Here is a 21985-nt window from a genome sequence, read left to right as displayed (position 1 = left end):
GCGATATGCCAGAATAAGGATGAGGTTCCTGTATCTTGGATCACGTGTCTAGATAGCTGTCACCTGGCTTCTAGTGCTTCTGGCTGTCTTGAGTGAATTAGCACAGCTCTTAGGGAAGCATAAAGTTTGCTCTCCTTATTCTGAGGTCCTGTATGAGCTCATTAGGGATTTATTTTATGCTGTGCTCTCAGGGATGCTACAGAGAGATATTTAAAACAATTTTTCTATTTTGACCATTAATGTAAAAAATGCTAGTGCACAGTTAAAGAAAAAAGTGTTTATTTAGGCCATCAATTAGGACCATAATAAATAACGCAATATACTAATGTAATGACAGATCTTCTCATGCATTTATCACATTTATAAATATACAAGGAAGCTGGCTTACAGGGCTGTTGGGATGAATTTGGAAAACTGTATTTGGCAATACAGTGAAAGTTAACAGTGTCAAGACTATCACACAGATTCTCTTTCCTACCAATTTTTAAAAGATGTCCTTTATATACTGTGAATAAATGATAATGTTCCTCTCTAGTTTCTACTTTTTGTAAAACATGCCAGAGCTAAGCCAACTGACAAAGGATCTGGGACGATAGTTTGTTATTGATTAATATTTCTAATGGAACACAGATTTTAGAAAAGAAGTTGCAAAAATGAACCCGTGCATTTCAATGTTGACGCTGATACACTGCTAATCAGAATCATTTAAACAATAAAATGTGCCTGAATGAAATAAAACCTAAAAGTCAGAGTTTATAAATAGTAATTTTGATACTCAACATACAAAGGCTACAGTATTGTTTGTAATTTGCTAAATAAAGGAACATTATATGACTTCGAAAGCAATGAACTTTGATTAAAGTTTAATTTTGCTAGTAAATTTCACATAAAGGGTCAAGATAGGATGACCTTTAACATAAAGTTTTAAAACAAATAATTTAAACATATTTTAAATACTGAGAAAGTGTTTTTGTTATTTACAGTTAATCAATGATACCAGTGTACAGCTTAATTTAGCCAATTGCCAGTCCTGAGTCCCTCTTTCAACATCTGCTATTATGAAAATACTTAGGCTAATCAGTTTAACGAAGGAGAGCGATCTGTTGTCCAGAGTAATTCGATGTATGGCCATTTGGTTTGGAGACAGCGTTTAATAGGAGTGTCATCTGTCTGTAGCATGGGATCTTCAAAACCCATAACAACTGCGGTCCCTTCTACATACATCACCTGTTGAACAAAATAAAGGTTAATCAATATTCTTAGCAAATTCTCATGAGGAATACAGTTTTCATAGGCTAGTAAATAATGTATTGCATTTAACTCATATGGAACTTTACATCTAATTTTATTTTGGTGGAAATTATGAACAAGAATATCTGCTTACAGATTAATGTGATATAATGGTGATAAAAATTTTAATTGCTGGATGTCCAGTTGACTTTTAGGATTTAAGATCATGATTTAAAAAAGTTTCGATAAATCACAAACACATACAGATTTTCCGATAAAACAGAAATCACTCTTCAAAGGACATATAGCACATGGGAGAAATTTTAGATGGCTGTATGTATGTATCACATTTATACAGATCCTTCGGCTTTAATACTGAGGCACTTGGATGCTTATGATGCCTCATGAAATGGAAAGCTACAGCAAAAATATAGCTATGTACTCTGAGAAGGAGTTTATTTTTTTTCGTTCAATTTAAGTGTTGAGTTTTCAGAGCTGAAGCAGTTTGGATATTTGTCAATGAAATTTGCTATTACAGGCAGTCCCCAGGTACGAACATCTGAGTTACAGATAAGTCAACTCGTACTTGCCATTTAATGTTATGTATATTTGCCTTCACTTTGAAATGACTGAACCAACCCCTACTCGCAACAAATTCATCACAATAACCTTCCCTTGCTGCACGTGCAGCTTTTAAATCACTGAAAAGGCTTTGAGCCTTTTCTTGCACTAAAGTAAGGCTAAATAAGAACCATATGCAGCTATATTGACCTCCCTACAAATTCTTAAAGACACAGTTAGGAAAGGATCTCACTTGTAACTTGGGGGCTGCCCATATTGTATTAAATACTTCTTGAATGCTGTTCATGAGTGTACTTTGTACCGCATGAAAAATAGGGAAAAATTAAAAAGGGCAAAAAAATTCATATAATAGGCAAAGATGGATAGATCAAACTAATCAGATAATTTATATGCAGTGGCAATGATCATATAAATTATAAATTTGTAGGTCCCTTACCCACTGCTGTTGAGTCGATTCTGACTCATAGAGACCCTACAGAACAGTGTAGAACTGCCCCATAGGGTTCCCAACGCTGTAATCTTTATGGAAGCAGACTGCCATCACATCTTTCTCCTGTGGGGTGGCTGGTGGGTTCGAACTGCTGACCTTTCAGTTAGCAACCAAATGCTTAACTACTGTGCCACTAGGGCTTAAAATTGGTAGTTAGATATCAGAAAAAAATCTTTGTCCTGATTTAATTTACAATTAAAAAAATTTAGAAATGTCTGTCTATGAAATATCACACGCACACACACACACAGCAACCCTTAATTCAAGGGTTCACTGTGTATATTCAAGAATTTAGTCATTACTTTCTTTTTTGTACCAAGAAAAATTCATACTCCATATAATTTAAAAGAAACAGATACAGGCTGCCTTCTTTCAAAGTACATATAATTATTTTCACACTTAATGGCTGATACACGATTATAATTATGTTCTTTCAATATAAAAGCCATAAGCTATTTGATTAAGGAGCCAAAAGAAACAACTTCATTAGCATTAAATGGGAGTTACCTTAAAAACAGATTAAATATAGGAACAGAATATATTACTAGGTCAGATATTTTGGTTTCATATATTTACTCCCTTTTTTGGGTTAATATATTAGTTTATTTCTAGTTTGGATGAAATAATTAAAAAACTACAACTGCAGCTTTTCAACTCCCCAAAGTAAAACTTCATTTTCTGAAAGTTGTACACAAAGAATGTCATGCAAGTTATTATACTTGAATTAGACAGGACCTATTTTTCACAGAGAGCTTTACTTGCTCAATAGAGCAGAACTGCTCAGGCACAGCAGACCTACCTCTAGGGGACTCAACTAGCCTTCGCTGCCTCGTGAACATGCTCCCTTCTGCTTCACCAGCATTCTCCTTTTGTCTGTTTCCTCAGATATTCTTAATGGTACTGTAGTATGTGGCCTGTCATATTTCTAGATCCTATATAACTTCATAATGTTATACCCATGCAACTTAATGACATATACGTTTTGCTTTGTAGTTGTTATACACTGTTTAGTGTCATATTAATATTTAATCTTTTAAAATTTCTGATCTTTTTGTTAGTATGTCAGATGCTTGTCACAAGCATGATTTGAAAACTAACTATATATAGCTAGCATGGACAAGCAGACCAAGCACAGGATTGAGAATCAGGAACTCAGTTCCAATCCCTGCTCTGCCAAAGACTTGCTGTGTGACCCTGGATGAGTCACTTAATTTCCCTGTCTTAGATGCCTCATCTGTAAAATATGGACAATATTTGACTGACATACCTTGTAGGGAATATGCAGGGGGATAACAAATTAGTGACTATAAAGTACCTCCTATTACACAGCTATGAAAAACTTTAAAATCTAGATAAGTACTCATTAACACATAGTAGAAAATAGCATCCAAGTTTTATTACTGAAAAATTATATTTTTTGCTATATATGAACAACTTATTTTCTTGTGAAAAGATCTCTGGACATAATTTAATAAAACTTCTAATTTATACCTTACTATGACCAGTATATTTTAGTGTCCGTTTTAGATTTGTCTAACTAAAAATTAACATAATTTAATTTACATTAATTAATTTAATGTAGAAGATTTTCTTCTACATTATGATCTGTTTTCTGTAGCTATAACCAATTCAGATACTTATGAAACTAATATAGATATATCAAATTAAAAAGGTATGTTAAGCCTTATTCCTTCTAAAGAAACTCTAACCCAAAATCTGACAATGACTCATAGCGACCCAATAGGGCAGAGCAGAACTGCCCCATAGGGTTTCTAAGGCTGTCATCTTTATGGGAGCAGACTGCCACATCTTTCTCCCGAGGAGCACCTGGTGGGTTCAAACCACTGACCTTTTGATAGCAGCCGAGCGCTTCAACCACTGCACCAGCAGGGTGCCTTTTAAAGAAACTCTAGAAGTTGGTGAAAGTGTAAAATTACAATCTATATAATATTGGGTATATCTGCTGTGACTGTTACTTTCATAAATGTAAACATAATATATTGTAGGTATAGACAAAGCTAGTATTTAATCAAAAAGGGTTAATCAGTGAGACCACACTTCTGATTTAAACCCGTGGGTACATCTGAAGGTGAATCACCTACATGCCTTTGTCAATGCTCCACAAAGGAAAGCAGCAAAGCACAGTGGGTAAGAGGTCAGGCTCTGCAGTTAGACTACCTCAGCTTCAATCCCAGCTTTGCCATTTCCTGGCTGCTTGATCTTGGGCACACTGCTTACCTTTCTGTGGTACAGTTTATCCTCTGTAAAAATGGGGATATACACACAATATCTACTCATAGAGGGGGTTGTGAAACTTAAGTTAAAACAAAGTGCTTAGTAACATTCTAGGCAAATGCTCAATAATTGCTAGCTATTATGATTACTTATTTAAATCCTTTAAAAAGATTTTTCTCAAAAATCTCACTGTTATCCCTTTCTCTATCTAAATAGATAGGTAACAACTTTCACTGAACAAACTATAAATGCTTATTTAGCAATAGCTACATAATCAAGGGTATCAACATGTATGCAGATGTAGTTATGTCGTCACAGTGAAACTACTGCTCCAAAGTCCAATGTAGATCTTGCTAAGTATCACATATTGGTCAGACTGAAACATGACCACTTGTAAAATACACTGTGATAGTAGTGACTCCTGGAATAATATCCTTGGGTAGCAATTTTACAGGAATGGAACATTGTTACGTATTCATGTATTTATTTCATCAATCCAGTTAGAGACAAACTAATATGTGAATTATCATACCTTTTCATTATAATTTGATTGCTTCAATCCATTGTAGTGGTAGACAGTAAAAGACTCTGGACCACTGGAGCCCTATTATAAATAAAGCACTATTAAAACTTTAAATTATGTCTTTATATCAGGCAATTTCTAATCAGTAACTGAAAGTAAAATGCAAGTTTCTATAAATCCTCACTCACCCTTTGACTGGGGAATCATTTGATAAAGCAAGATACCTGGATTTATGGAGTTAAAGACAAGAAAACCTAAAAGCTGAAATACCATGACAGTTTGCTTCTGGAGAAGAGGTGACTTTCATAATATGGTGTTCTGTGCTAGTTTGTTTTACGTTTTCAGCTATAAGCGTGAATTACTATGATTTTTTTTAAAGGACAAGCTTCTAAAACACAAAGATATTTCCCTAAAATATATTTCCATATTTTCTCTGGTTGTGAATAATTTGCTCCTTCCGATAAATATGGAAGAGTGGCAATATCACTTTTATTCAGACCACAAACATATATGCACCAATACTTCCAATTTGGTCCACAATATTGAATTAGGGATTTCCATTCCAAAAATGTCATTTGAATATTGCCAACTTTTAATTAGTGAAAGAGCACTGTGAGATATGAAAACATATAATTATAGTGCTTAAAGAGACTTTAATAATATTCAATAAATCACTATCAGACTCAACTTTCAGAAACAGTTTGATCGTGTTATTCCTACTGTTTTAACCTTGATTCTCAATTAGCTAAAGGTCAAGTTCACCTCCCTCAACCTAGTATTCAAAGCCATTGCCAGTCTGGTCCCACTGCAAGTGCCTGGCTCCCAGTGATTTCCCTCAGGGACTATAACATAGCTCAGTCTCCCTGTGTCTATCCCCCTTGTCTTCCTGGCCATATCTGACTGATACAAGTATGAGCTTGTGACCCAAGCGGGGCCAGAGCTCCTCTTGAGAATTTTTTTCCAGTTGGAACTAAAGCAAAAGAACTGCTAGAACCTGTGGCTTCAGCTTCCTAGAGAAAGATAGGCCAAGAGAATGAAGTTAGTTTAGAGAGAAAGGATGGGAGATGGAAGAGACTTCTGGCAGTGTTCAAGGTCTCTGTGGCACACCTTTTCCATGCTTGGTGGTTCAATTCTTCAATTCCTGTGAGCTACTCCTTCCAATTTGTATCTCCACCCACCCAACACCTCCCCTGCAACACCCGCCAAGCCAATTCAGGCTGAGCCTCTGTGATTTACAACCATTAAGTCCTAAAATAATACAGAACCCAATTTACTTTTCAATCTTGTCTCCACACTCACCTTTCTGAATCCTGTTTTAGACAAGCCTATTACTTATTTTGCCATGAAAAGATCTTTTGTTTTTGGCCCTTCACACACTCATACCCTTCTCTCTTCCTCCTTTCGTCACTTATGCAACTCCTTTCTCAATTTTCAAGACCTGATTCAAATCTTACCTTTCCTATGAAGTTTTTCCTAATCACGCTAGTTGGGTTCTTATTGGGATCCTTATAGTAATAACTGTCAGGATAATTAATTTGGGAACGAATCATACTACTCTGTATCATCGCTTCTATTATTTTTAAAGATTGCTTAAATGTTTCTTAACTTTTCATGTCTTATATTCCCAACTAAAATTTAAGCTCTCTTTTAAATACTTTTGCTTTACACAATGTAGGAAAATCAATAAATTATTTTATTTCGTTAACTGTATACAAGTCAACACAAGTGGATGCTCAGATAAGTGATTTAGCTCTTGATTTTCAGAGTAAATTTACTTTAACTTAAAAAATAAGCACTTTAATTTAATACAATTTATATTCTCTAGTCCCAGTCTTTAACAATTGGCATAAAATACTGAAACATCAACAAAAAGTAGTGTAACACAGTGGTAAAGTGCTTAGATTCTGGGGTTAGACAGACCTACACTGGAATCTTGAATCAGTCCTTTACAGCTGTATGGCATTAAGCAATTTCTTAAATTCTCTAATCCTCAGTTTCTTCACTGTCAAAATGGGGAAAATAATAATATCTGCTTTATAAGGCAAATAGTGCCTGGTGCACTATTTGTAAGTGTAATAAGTGCTTAATAAATGGTAGCTGCTGCTGCAATTCTTATTATAAACAAATTATCTTGAAATGCTTATGAATATTCCCAGTCTCCCCTACCCCCCCAGTCAGCTTCTACCTCATGACAAAGAAATGCTCTTCCACAGCCCGTACTTTAAGTATTTGTAAAGATTACTGACGTTAGAGAAATATTTTCCTGGTTGTCCTTCAGACTCAGGTTTTGCAACTTAATTTATTCCTTGCTTGATTCAATAAAGAATGTTTACTGAATATTAGTATGTTGGTCTATTAGGTACAAAGTAGTATATTAATAACGGCCAAAATGAGTGACAGTCACTACATGTTTTGAGACTACAGAGACAGAGGACATCAGGTGGTGTATGCTATGATGAGAAAAGACCTGTGACACAGGGGGTCTGAGCTCTTACTGGATGTGAATAACTGGAAATGTGACAGGTCATCCTCTAAAGCAGTGGTTCTCAATCTGTGGCATCCATCAGAATCACCTGAAGGGCTTGTTAAAACAAATTGCTGGGCCCTAACCCCCAAAGTTTCTGATTCACTAGGTCTGGGAAGGGATCTAATAATTTGAATTTCAACAAGTTTTTAGAGACCATACTTTGAGAACCCATTGCTCAAAGGGAATCAATAGCAGGATCACATGCTTTGGTTTAGGAAAGAGCATGAACTATATAGAGGCAAGGAGGCCAACCAAGCTGGGTTGGAGAGTTTGTTCTGAAGAGTAGCAGAAAATAAGCAAACAAAAGAGATGACTAGAGGGAACAAACAGTACAACTAAATGGAGAAGTCTGCTACATGTAAAGGGAAGGAAACTATGAATCTTTTAAATTACTTTTAGGATACTGCAATTAAAAAATTAATTCCTTGAACTAATAAGTTATTATAAGCAGCACCATGTAATTAACTAAATATAAGATTATATATTTCCAAAAGAGTTGGTAGTAACTGTTTCAGTTTTCACCTCACAAGAATTTTTCAAAATCTTCCCAAAATTAAATTAAAAACGAACAGGAATGTTATCTCTGGATGGATTTGAACTGCCAGCCTTTCAGTCAGTAGTCCAGCGCTTAACCATTTGTGCCATCCAGGGACTCCTTTCATTATATTAACAACTAAGAAATCAATCTCAAATGTTTGGATAGCAAGCTTTAAAAATATACTAATTAAAAGTAAAATTAATATTATTGCCTCAAAGTTTAAAATGCTAAATTTATTAAACATTTATCAAGATATCTACAATATGAGATTCCCAAAGAACTTTCAGAAATCCCTACTAATTAAACCTAGTAGTTGGAGGTGAACATATAGGAGGAAACAATCCAACAGAGCGTTTCTAATAATGTCAGAAAATAAAATGAATTTATTTTTTCTTGAAACACTTGCCAAATTTTTAAAAGTCTAACAGCCTATATTGTGATGTCCTCAGTTATTTCTTGAATTTTACCTCATTGACTTCCTTTTCTCACAATAGCCACAAACAGGTAGATGCAAGTATAGAAAATACGGCTTCCTTTTGTTTTCTAATCGCTAGGATTGAATACTGATAATGTCTACTCTGTTAAAGACAATTTAAGTCTGAGACATTAAATTAATAATTACATCTCTAAATTTTCCCTCTACCATTTTTTTTTTTTTTAAATAACTTTTCTACTTGGCAACAAATCTCTTTTACTATAGAGGTGGAATAGAAATTGGCATTTCTATTAAAACAATGAACTTCAACTTAAACCATGCTGATGAAGTGACCACGATACACCTATTTAAACAATTTAGTGGTAAAACTCCTCCATTAGACGAGAAGAAAAGACAGACGTAGGATATAGAATTGGCTTGCCAATGACTCAGACATAACTCAAGAGTATTGAGATTAGCACAGATTCCTATTAACTGATCTCCTACCAAAGCCCAATGGAAGAAATGTCCCAATATGAAACAGCACAACTCCAGTCAAAAGTTTTTCTTCCACTCAACTGAAATTCTCCTGGAACTCAGGGTCACTAGTAGGACTTTTACCTTCTTTTCTAGTATTTAGAAAGTTCTGAAAATATACATACCAATCTATTAACAATAGTTACCTGAGAGAAGGAAAATGGGGAGGGGAGTAGATGAAGAGAATCTTTCTCTTTTTAGTCAGCATACTTCTGAATTTTACCTTTTTAGAAAAACAGTATCACTATACGTATACAGTGGTGTATACACCAATTTCTAGAGCTTCTCCCCCCACCCCCCACTCCATCAAAGTTCTGAATTACTGCATTGGAATACACATATCCTTCTATCTTCTCTGTATTGGAAGATCTTTACACAACAGTAGCGCCTTCACAGTCTCATATCTGCACATCAGGCCATTTTAAAGGAGCAGAAAAAATGCTGAAATAATCACAGATGATCATTCCAATACGACAAAATAATAAATATAGTTCCTCAACTATGTTACCTGATCAGGAAAAAACTCTTGAAGAAATGGACCCAATAATATGATTCCTAATCCTTCTGGATCTAATTTGTTCTTCATGAGGTTTATACTATGGGGAGAAAAAAAGAAAAACAGTGGATACCAAAGGAAAAAAAAAAAGCTTATTTTTCTTCCTTCATGATTAAATTACTGGTACTATAACACATTTGCCTGCCAAAAATCCTAAGAGCTGTTCTTTTTAGAACCTTAATGACAAATACATAGGAATGACATCTAATTTGCCAAAACATGGTTATTTTTAAACCACAGTAATCTGTTACTATTTAAAATTTAAATTATGATGATGACTTTGGAATATTGTTCCTTATTTGGTAAAGTAATTTAAAAACCTAGGCTTGTGAACTCAGGCTTATAACCAATCTGCCAAAGGCAAATCCTCTTTGCTTCATAGGTATGCCTGAATTTATCAAACGAGGATTTAACTTTTCAAGAATCAAATGAGGTAGTGGCATAAAATTGTTAGACAATGTAACTTGGAAGTTTAAAGAGGTGAAATAATTCTTGAAGAGCAAAAGTATACTGAATTACAGTAAGTGGTATATTTATCCAGTAGCAGCTTAAAGTGAATACTGCTTTGCATAACCTTTACCATTTCAGTGTAGCCAAGGTTGGTGAAACGTATTAATTGGTATGTGTGAGTAGAAAGAAGGCATAGAAAAGTAGACTGCAGTCTGAAGAGTTTTAATAATGAAAATGGTCTTTTCAGAAACTTTATATTCTCCATGTTATCTTCCAAACTATAATGTCAAGTTAAATATACCTATTACCATATTTTTACATAAATAACGCATGCCTTCTATGTTTGTTTGCCAACCATGCCCTCCCCTAGTGATTATTTTTTAAGTGCACCATGCTACTTTTTTTTATACAGGAATATGTGAAAAAAACAAAAACAAAAACAAAACTGGCATAGTGGTACTTATGAAAATACCTCATGGGGGTAGGGAACACTTGGCAAACAAATGTAGAAGTTGCATGTTATCTGTGTAAAAATACAGTATACAACATGCAAAGGATATAACATTCTATTAGGTCTGAGTTAGGCCAAGGTCATATTATATTGAATTTAGTTAATGTATTTAATCATTAATATGGCCCTGTTAGTTCATGGGCTATCACATATTTTATAAACATTACTAGACCAAAGTACAGAGAGAATAAATTAGTTCAATCTTTTAGCTACCTATAGAAAAACCAATTTGATTAAATCAACTGCATTTAACTTTATAATTCAAGGTATGTATGTATTCTAGTGAAACAAGGAAAATCAGGCAGATATCATATAGCTATCTAAGAATTAAAAAAAAAACAAACTTTTCCTTTTTCCTCTTCTCCATGTAAAAAAACAACAAAAAACCAGTAGAATCGTCAGTAGTTAAAACTATTCAAGAGTTCAATTCTCTTTTGTAAATTGGAGCAGTGTAAACAAGATGGTCTCTATTTGCAAATCAGTTTAGAGGATATACAATAATTACCATTATACCACTTATTAGACTAGGTCACCTCTGTCTGGATTTCTCCTTTTTAAGTTGGAAACAAGAATTATGTCCAACTACTGAATATGGATAAAATAATAGCCCTAGGTAGTAAGACTGAGAAATATTAATTCAGATGTGATTAGTTTATAAATGTTTATATACAGTTCATACTTTCAAAGAAAGCACATCTGAATCCATTTAAAAACAGAAGAGGACCAAATTCTAAACACTGTGTATACCAATACAGTTTATGTTGCCTTTGTTGAATCCTTTTGTTACATGTTTTGTATACTAGAGTTTGTTTGTTCATTGTTTCAAATAAAAAAGTTGCAGAAGTAAAAAACAAAAACAAAAAAAGAGAGAAGAAAAGTTGTGCAGAAAAATCATAGATCTTTCATAGATGATCTTTATTTTAATATAATTTGATCAATACATGTAGCCTCTTAACGAGCGAGAACTATTTTCTCACGGACAATGAAGATCCCAAAATTATGAAGAAGTTGTAGATGTTAACATTGTACAAAACAAAACAATGAGAATGAAGATAATTACAAATTATTAATGTTAGGCAATACTGAAAAACTATATTTTGTAATATACTGGGGTCATTTACAAAGATTTCAGAGCAGTTAAATTTAATCATTTGGGAATGTTCAATGTCTTTGATCATCTTTTTTTAAGACTTAAAATCAGAGGCCTGCTAGATAGCTGGATATTTAAGTGGAACACTAACAATATCTACATTATAGAGAACTGTCACTACTTTACCAAAACTACTAAAGAAAACTACAAAATCTTAAAAAAAAAAGTTTTGTTAGAAAAAAATGTATTTAAAGTTTATAGAAAAAGACTTATTTATATCATTAGCACCTTTTAAAAAGCAGGACAATAAGCGTAGTGTGGGACAGGAAGCTTATTATGTTAAATTGCTGCTATAATGTTGAATTAATCTGATTTCTTCCTAAATCTTTGCTTTATATAAAGTGTGATGCTTTGTATATGCAGGTTTAGATAAAGCAAGGCAAAAATGTATATAATGTTTTAAATTTAATGAGATTTTTTTGAATTGGACAAATAACACTTCCTGTTTGGCAACAGGTTTGGTTTTTGGTTTATTTCGCTTACTATTCAGGATCTGAAACAAGGTCCAATGCTTTCATCACATCTTCTAGAAGTGAATCAGGTATGAACCCATTATCTGGAAAAAAAAAAATATCAGAAATAACTTGAAATAAGAATTTACTTCAAGAAATGTTAATATTGCTGCTCAGATTCCAGTGAAAATTATATAAAAAGGATACAAAGAGTTACAAAATAGCATTTAAGTTTATTTTAGGTTCAATGCCTGTTATTATTTGGTACACCCTTAAATTAGCTTTTTGGGTACACAGGCAAAGATTTACGTTCAAGGGTAGTGATTTCCCAACAAAAAATTAACCATATAACTTTTACATTAGAACTCCAATGACACCTTAAAATCAAATTACTTCTTTAAACACAGTTACATATCTAAATGGGTAAAATTTCTTTTCTACTTCAATTATAACAGATTCTGAATTATATTTTTTGACAGAGAAAACCTTTAAATTCCCATGAAACCAAAAAACCCACCGCTGTCAAGTCGATTCCGACTCATAGCGATCCTACAGGACAGAGTAGAACTGCTCCACAGGGTTTCCAAGGAGTACCTGGTGGATTCGAACTGTCAACCTTTTGGTTAGCAGCCGAACTCTTAACCACTATGCCACCAGGGTTTCCAAATTCCCGTTAAGAAATAGAATTAAGAAATTCTTTACCAATAATTTCCTATTGCCATGAAATCATTTAACTTTTGAAAGAATGCTAGTGATCCACTATTACTTAGATAGCTGACAATATATGAATGAACAGGAAAAGATGTCTGTATATCAGACTTGGTGATTTAAATAAAAGTCACAGATTTAATTAAAAAATTTAATTAAAAATTTGAAATGCAGAGCAGAATCAAAAGTTGATGAGACTATTTTATGGAAAATATTCTCTTTTTTGGCTTGATGAGGAAATAGAATTGGTAAATGGCCCAAACTCTGACGATGCAGAACATGACACACACAAAAAGCTTGTAGGGGAGTTTGAAATTACAGTAGTTTTAAACAAGTAAGTTGTTTATTCCCTTAAATGTACAGTGCCTGACCTCCCCTATCCATTTACTCATTCCTGAAGACTGTCTCAGTTTTAAATCAACTTTTAACATGATATCCTTTTCAGGGATTAGGTGTTTTATTTTTTTTTTAATCTTGCCATGGAGAACAAAATGTCCAAAAGCCCTGTTTCTATAATCAAACTACAGAATAAAAGGTAGTTACTCTTTCTGGGGAGCCCTGGTGGCACAGTGGTCAAGAGCTCAGCTGTTAACCAAAAGGTTGGCAGTTTGAATCCTTGAAAACCCCATGGGGCAGTTCTATTCTGTCCTATAGGGTCGCTATGAGTCGGAATTGACTCGATGGCAACAGGTTACTCTTTCAGGATGTAGAATGTACACTGTCAGAGAGGAAATGAAGAAGTTATGATTTTTAAAAAAGGTCTTTTCTATTCTTAAACCTCATAAGTAGATGCTTATCCATTTGAACAGAGATTGGCCTTGACTAAAAGGCTCAGAATCATTTAGGATAATTAAAAATGAACAATTTTTAAGTGAAAGTTTACAGTAATTCCAATGTCAAGTTACTATTAATTTGAGATAAATGGAATAGAGAAGAACTTGTTTGAGGGCACTTGGAAAAACATTCAAGCTTTGTAAGCTTGGCTTTAATGACTCTGAAAGGTAGAAAAAAATTATTTATTTTGCTTAGTTAAGTCACAGCTAAAAGCTCAGAATCTCCAAATGTAGAACAGGCTTTAACTGGCCACAAGCAGACAGGATAGCTTTCTGTGTTTAAGGGTTATTATCATGTATATCATAGGCTATCGCTACTACTTGACAGAAGCAGTGTGCATTACACTGTTGTTCATAAGCACTGAATGGCATATCTTTAGTAATGGCTGGCAATCATATGTCAGAAACCATAATCTACAATGCAGCTCCCACTCCCAGAAAGAGCTAATTTGCTGAATACAGATGCAAACAACAACAACGAAAAGAACAAAGTGGCTCAACTTATACATGACTAACCTCAGGCTTAAACTTGCCAAAACATTTTTAAGGTATTTATGGGCGTCACATCTTTTAAACACGAACGTACTAGAGAATAACAACTGTACTAAGTTGGTGACTCTATATTTGTACATATATTATTTTAAAACTAAAGAGTAACAATTTTTTTTAATATTTTAAGATTAGAGGAGGAGATGTGGAAATTGCTTATCTCTTAAAAATTTATTTTGATATGTTACATTAATCCTTAAATCAATCCTACCTACAAAGGTAACTCCTTCAGAAAAAGAACAGAATCAGTAAGTCTAAAAACAGATGAAACCTAGGTCATCTAGCATTTGGTCAACTGATTCCTTAGAGAATGTGGAAATAAGTAGAAGACAGAAAGACACAATAATGATAAGACCTTAACAGCAACAGTAAAGAAATCTGAGAGAGTGCAGTTTGTGGACTAGTTGAGCAGATCTAAGGAGTGCTAAAAGAAAAAGTAGAACTTGAATACATTGGTAGCAATTAACTACATGCATATAAGACAAAGTTCTATAGGCTTTGAAACTCACAAGAATAGGGATCATAAGGTGGGGAAAATAAGAGAGTACAGCCGTTGTGATGGTAAGCACCTACTGCAAATATTGTACTACAGTTAAATTGTGTTTTAAAACATTTGGAAAGGAGAAAAGGCTGCTTGTTTAAAAATAAAAAAATAGGTTTATACCAGCAAAAAGACTGTAAACAGTCTCAAGCTCCTAGGTTGATGCAGTGCCAAAAGAGTAGTGATGGAAAAGGAGAATGAAAGTTAAGTGAGTTAGAAATTTCGTAGGTAACTATTTCTTAATTGTGAAGACATCAGAGTTGGACTTTAAAAAGAAAGATATATCAATCATGATTTCCATTCTGAGTAACTAAGGGATAAAGGGGAGAGTCTAATAGGTCTGAATAAAACAAAGGCAATTTCCAGAGAATGTCCAAGGTGTATATTAAGCTCAGTATATCTACAATAGACGGTTATTCCTGAAGATTAGGAAAAAAATTCGGCACACTGAAATCATTCAGACAAACGAAGCCTGTCAGTAATACCTTAGCAACTTAAGGGCTCTTTTTTAACCAAAACATTTATCTCTTTCTCCAATAGTGTTGCTTCCTGAGATGTACATGATTCTATCAGAGATTAGGGAGTGAGAAGATACAGAAACAAAACAAAAAAATTCATTGCGTGTAATGTGAAAACCTGTGACTACCATTTCAAATACCATCCTGTAGAGTGCAGTGACAGTGACTCCAGTGTCTTTGGAGATCACTGAAGAATTAAGCCCTACATTACATTTTTTGATTTTTTAAAGCAACAACAATATGGTCAATTTATTAAATTGAATATGGAAAAGTAATGTAATAATCATGTAAAGCAGATATTAAAATTAACTCCATTTTGTGAAGAATGTAACCATGTCACTAAACAACTTGTGTAGAAATCATTGAATACAAACCTAAAATGCTGTGTAAAACTTCACAGAAAACACAACATTATTAACAAATAAAATAAAGTCCATTTTATGGATGAGAGAACAGGTTAGGAACTTGCCCAATATAGCTAGTAAATAAAAGAGCTGGGATTTGAACCCAGGATATTTGATACCAACTGGAGCTCTTTCAGCATCTTAGAAATTTTCTGATATTCAGAGGCGCATCTAAATCTTTTCTTCTCTAGTATCTTTGATCACATTATCAATTTACCTTCATCACTATTCTTTCTATTTTACAAAAATTTCTATAAAACATGAACTTGAATATAAAGCAGCACTTTCCCCTCACAAAAGAAACAAAAAATAAACTATGGACATTCTCTAAAGCCCAAGTGTAAAACCTGATAGGCTTGATAACTGATTTCTTTTAAGCTCTGTCACACATACACTAGTTTATTTTTATTTCTGAATTTGGGATTATTCATTAAACTGAACCAAGTAATTAGAGAGGATTTGCCAAAGTTTTGCTGAAATTAAAATGTTATTAGTATTCCAAATGAGAAATTAACTGTTCAAAAATATACTTTGACCTTATTTTATAAGTATTTTATAATTTCGAATTGACTTGATGGCAATGGGTTTGGTTTTGGTTTCAAGATTCTAAAGAATCTAAAATAGAGATTACTCTAATTGCTCAATTAGAATGAGAGGCAATATGAAATCCATGTTCCAGTAAATTACAAGTAACAGTCAAAAGAAACTTAAATTCGTTGTTGTTGTTGTTAAGTGCCATCAGGTCGGTTTTGACTCATAGTGACACTAAGTATAACAGAATGGAACACTGCCCGGTCCTGTGCCATCCTCACAATCGTTGCTATGTTTGAGCCCATTGTTGTAGCTACTGTGTCAATTCATCTCTTCAAGGGTCTACCTCTTTTTCCTTGAACCCCTTTACCCCTACCCTACCAAGCATGATGTTCTTTTCCAGGAACTGGTCCATCCTGATAACATGTCCAAAGTACATGAGATGAAGTTTCGCTATCCTTGTTTCCAAGGAGCATTCTGGCTGTACTTCCTCCAAGAAAGATTTGTTCACTCATCTGGCAGTTCATGGTACATTCAATATTCTTAGCCAACACCATAATTCAAAGGCATCAATTCTTCTTCGGTATTCCTTATTCATTGTTCAGCTTTCACATGCACACGAGGCAATTGAAAAGCAATATGTTGTTTGATTTCTTGATTGCTGCTTCCATGGGTGTTGACTGTGGATTCAAGTAAAATGAAATCCTTGACAACTTCAATATTTTCTCCAATTATCATGATGTTGCTTATTGGCTGTGAGGATTTTTCTTTTCTTTATGTTGAGGTGTAATCCACACTGAAGGCTACAGTCTTTGATCTTCATCAGTAACTGCTTCAAGTCCTCTTTACTTTCAGCAAGCAAGGTTGTGTCATCTGTATATTGCAGGTTGTTAATGAGTCTTCTACCAATCCTGACGTCACGTTCTTCTTCATATAGTCCAACTTCTCGCATTATTTGCTCAGCCTTCAGACTGAATAAGTATGGCGAAAGGATATAACCCTGATGCACACCTTTTCTGATTTTAAACCATGCAGTATCCCCTTGTTCTGTTTGAACGACTGCCTCTTGGTCGGTGTACAGGTTCCACATGAGCACAATTAAGTGTTGTGGAATTCCCATATCTTCTTAATGTTATCCATAATTTATTGTGATCCATACAGCTGAATGTCTTTGCACAGTCAATAAAACACAGGTAAACATCTTTCTGATATTCTCTACTTTCAGCCAGAATCCATCTGACATCAGCAATGGTATCCCTTGTTCCATGTCCTCTTGTGAATCTGGCTTGAATTTCTGGCAGTTCTCCGTCACTGTACTGCTGCAGCCACTTTTGAATGATCTTCAGCAAAATTTTACTTGTGTGTGATATTAATGATATTGTTTGGTAATTTCTGCAATCAGTTGGATCACCTTTCTTTGGAATAGGCATAAATATGGATCTCTTCCAATTGGTTGGCCAGGCAGCTGTCTTCCAAATTTCTTGGCATATACGAGTGAGCACTTCCAGCACTGCATCCATTTGCTGAAACATCTCAATTGGTATTCCGTCAATTCCTGGAGCCTTGTATTTCGCCAACGCCTTCAGTGCAGCTTGGACCTCTTTCTTAAGTACCATTAGTTCCTGATCATATGCTATGTCCTGAAATGACTGAACGTTAACCAATTAATTTTGGTACAGTGACTCTGTGTATTCCTTCCATCTTCTTTTGATGCTTCCTGCGTCGTTCAGTATTTTGCTCATAGAATCCTTCACTATTGCAGCTCAAGGCTTGAATTTTCTCTTCAGTCCTTTCAGCTTGAGAAATGCCAAGCATGTTCTTCCCTTTTGGTTTTCTAACTCTGCGTCTTTCGCACATTTCTTTATAATACTTTGTCTTCTCCAGCTGCCCTTTAAAATCTTCTATTCAGCTATTTTACTTCATCTTTTCTTCCATCTTCTTTAGCAACCTGACATTCAAGAGCAAGTATCAGAGTCTCTTCTGACATCCATTTTGGTCTTTCCTGTCTTTTTAATGACCTCTTGCTGTCTTCACGTATGACGTCTTTGATGTCATCCCACAACTTGTCTGGGCTTCAGTCATTAGTGTTCAATGAATGCGTCAAATCTATTCTTGAGATGGTCTCCAAATTAAAGTGGGATATACTTAAGGTCATATTTTGGTTCTAGTGGACTTGTTTTAATTTTCTTCAGTTTCAATTTAAACTTGCATATGAGCAACTGATAGTCTGTTTCACAGTTGGCCCCTGGCCTTGTTCTGACTGATGACAGTGAGCTTTTCCATTGTCTCTTTCCACAGGTAGTTGATTCCTGTGTTTTCTATCTAGTTGTCATTTATGTTGTTGAAAAAAGGTATTTGCAATGAATAAGTTGTTGGTCTTGCAAAATTCTATCATGTCATCTCCAGTGTCATTTCTATTACCAAGGCCATATTTTCCAACTGTAGATCCTTCTTCGTTTCCAACTTTCACATTCAATCACCAGTAATTATCAATGTGTCTTGATTGCATGTTTGATCAATTTTGGACTGCAGAAGTTGGTAAAAACCTTCAATTTCCTCATCTTTGGCATTAGAAAAGGTAAAAATGCCTCTTTATGATTTTAGTCTTTAAAAGGTAATATTGGTAGCAGAGAGTGAGGGAAAGATTGCTTGATCTCCTAACAGACCCTTAGAATCTAGTCTCAGTTCTCACAATCAGGTACGTGGCTCTGGGGCATGACTTAACCTTTCACAAGGCTGGTTGTCTTAAGAACAAAATGGTGATGGTAATTGCCTATCTCATAGGTTTATATTAAGGATTTAATAAGACTATGCAGATAAAATGCTTTAAAATTTGTAACATTCCATGCAAATGTCAGACCTTATTATTATTTTTAGACAGGTCATATTTATGTTTCAAAAGATCATTAATAAGTCACTTGTTTAGGACACAAGATATGGTCTCATAGAGGCAACATCACAAGTGGTGATTAGACGCGCTAAACTAAACCTATTGCCATCAAGTCGATTCCAACTCATGGCGACACCATAGGACATAGCAGAATTGCCCCATAGGGTTTCCAAGGCTGTAAATCTTTACGGAAGCAGGCTGCCACATCTTTCTCCTGCAGAGTGGCTGGTGGGTTCAAATCACAGACCTTTCAGTTAGCAGCTGAGCACTTTAACCACTGTGCCACGAGGGCTCCTTTTAGCTGCACTAGTCCATTTAATTCATTATATACCTAAAGTATAGTGTTAATGGTACTAACACAGGTCTACCTAAATATCATATATATATGTGTAGCACCAGGGGTTGAGCTAGGGCGATGTGGGGAGTGAGATAAAGGTACAAAGATACTCGTGAGTACCAGAACTCAAATTCTCTTTTCTTCAGCTTCCCCATAAGTCAATTATTCTGCAAGTAGTCTGAAGAGGGTGACAAAGGACAGTTATTCCCACATCAGCCCCTGCTAAATGGAAAGTGGAACTACCTAGAAGCCTATTTAATATAAAAACTGTTAGTATATTAAGTGTTCTCAGAAGGCTTGATTTGTTCAAATCTTGAAACAAAAGCATGTCATGGGGTAGGGGGGAATCAAAGAAGATTAGCAGATTGGTTTGTAAATGACTGAAAACAGTAAAAATAAAATAAAATAATTATTCTATTTTTAATTGTTCTACTTCTTAGAGTAGATTATCATAACTTTACCATGAACAGTGATATTTAGATGAGAAAGTGGAGTTCATGTTCTCCACGATAAGTCATATATTGGAAAGCGGTAACTTTTCTGAGTCGGAATTGATTTTGACGGCCATGGGTTTGGTTTTTTCTTTTTTTTTTGGTTTTATAAAGACCTGGCTGGAAACTCTGGAAAGATATCCAGTTTATCTATTGTGCCATCCTACATATTATAATGTACTCCATTTTGCAAGGAATTTATCTCTTATACTGTAAATAATATCAGCAGGGGTAGAAACATTTCCCCAAATATGTTCTGAAACACAGCAAGTATTTATTGTATAAGATTGGGCAAGTGGTACTGCCCATTGGAATATGAGGTATACAAAAGGTAAGCATCTAGAAAAAGATTAACGATGGCAGAAAACAAAATATACACCTTAAATAAATCATAGAAAGGGGTATATCACGTGAAATTGCTCAACTCGTTCTCTGAAATACATTTCTTTACAATATAAAACCAAGCCTTCCTATTAATTTCCTTGGTTACTGCAACAACCTCTTGTCTCTAGCATCACTTTTCTTCTGTAAATTCTATATAATTATTCTTCTTCTACCCTGCCTTTCCACTCAAGCCACTTTGCTGGATTTTCCTTGTATATGAATGCTATATCTTGCCTGCGTTCATAGACATATATTACTTTCTTCACTTCTTACTCTCCTTTGCCAGTGTGATCCTTCCATTCTCAAGTCTTCAAGATAGCTCTCTGACTAATTCAAGTTCACTTTAATCACATTTTTTTTGAATCTCAAATTACACTATTTATATTAATTTTATTTTCAAATTAGCTTGTTATAGTTTCTAAAAAGTATCCTTTTTTAAGTTTGATTCTTAGCTCTAAATATATTAAAAACTTTTAAGGATGAAAATGATTTGCTTATTTCCTATCTTTTACATCAAAAGATTCAAAGTGGCAAGAGAATGACTATAAGTTTGTCACCCTCCATGATAATAGTTCAAAGAACTATACATATCAATGATTCAAGTTAAAGTTGCTGATTTACTATGAGGCTAACTTCACTTAGGGATGAGAAAACATAAAGATGTAAATCTCTTTTACTTCCTTACCTAAAGATATAGAATGAAATACTGCCAAAGGTTTAAAAGATTATTAATTCCAAGAGTTAAAAAAATATAGATATGTTTCTTAGGGAAAGGCATAGTGGAAGAAGGAAAGAAGCTAACTTCAAGCCAACACACCAATAAAAGCAACAATTAACTAGAGGTGTAAAGGAGAAGAGAACTCACATTTATAAAGTATGTGTTAAGTATGGCAAGGAGCTTTCCACAATATTATTCATTTAATCTTCATAATAACTCTTAAGAAGCAGGTGCCATTATTCTCATTTGATAGATAAGAAAAATGATTTATAAACCTACAAGAAACTTGCCTAAAGTTACACTGCTAGTTAAGAGGCAAGAGAAAAGATGTATTCTTAGAATCTGTGTGACTCAAATTTTCAGTGGAAAAGAACAGATTTCCAAGAATAAAAGAAGTGTCAAGATAGAAGAAAGAATATTCATAAAGAGAACTGAATTCATTCAAGAGTTTATAAGGACTGTAGTGATTTAACAACTTAGGTTTCTATGTGATAATTTAAAGTAGAACTTCTTTAAGACATAATTTGACTTTAAAGTTATACTTGAAAAGTCAGTAAGTTAGCTATAATAGTTAAGTCAAAACCATTACCTCCATACATAAATGCAAAGGTGATCAAAATAACCCAGGTACCAATGATACAGTGAACATCTTAATGATACGTATATGAACTTTTCAAAACTGTATTTTGTTAATTAGGTAGAACAGCTACTCACAGTATAGAGAATGATAAAGATGATTTTCTTTTTGTCCATATCTTTTCCTAGCAAAATTAATTATACAAATATTCCAGAAGATTTGTTTATTTAATATTCATTTAGGTAAACAAATAAAGAAAGCAATTTACTTTTCAAAGATCTTGTTCAGAAAGTGGTATTCTTCTACCC

General features: G+C 34.2%; 1 protein-coding gene across 4 annotated transcripts in view; it reads right to left on the bottom strand.

The window, feature by feature from the left end:
* Nucleotides 1-258: 258 nt before the first annotated feature.
* The window catches only part of MINDY3 (MINDY lysine 48 deubiquitinase 3), a 103421-nt gene continuing 81694 nt past the window's right edge, over nucleotides 259-21985 (bottom strand). For 2 of the 4 annotated variants that reach the window (XM_004379661.3, XM_023734325.1), the window contains 4 exons: nucleotides 12228-12300; nucleotides 9586-9673; nucleotides 5070-5141; nucleotides 259-1227 (listed from right to left, as the gene is read on the bottom strand). In XM_004379661.3, the coding sequence (XP_004379718.1) occupies nucleotides 1078-1227; nucleotides 5070-5141; nucleotides 9586-9673; nucleotides 12228-12300 (383 nt within the window). In that variant the 3' untranslated portion in view covers nucleotides 259-1077. Of the gene's footprint in view, nucleotides 1228-4149; nucleotides 4212-5069; nucleotides 5142-9223; nucleotides 9301-9585; nucleotides 9674-12227; nucleotides 12301-21985 lie in introns of those variants that run through there. The other 2 variants (XM_023734322.1, XM_023734323.1) reach the window with 2 other exon arrangements.

The sequence above is a fragment of the Trichechus manatus genome, unplaced genomic scaffold (genome assembly GCF_000243295.1).
Source record: "Trichechus manatus latirostris isolate Lorelei unplaced genomic scaffold, TriManLat1.0 scaffold00067, whole genome shotgun sequence".
Classification (NCBI taxonomy): Eukaryota; Metazoa; Chordata; class Mammalia; order Sirenia; family Trichechidae; genus Trichechus; species Trichechus manatus.
Note: the sequence above shows the minus strand (reverse complement) of the source record. Positions and strands in the feature narration are given on the sequence as shown.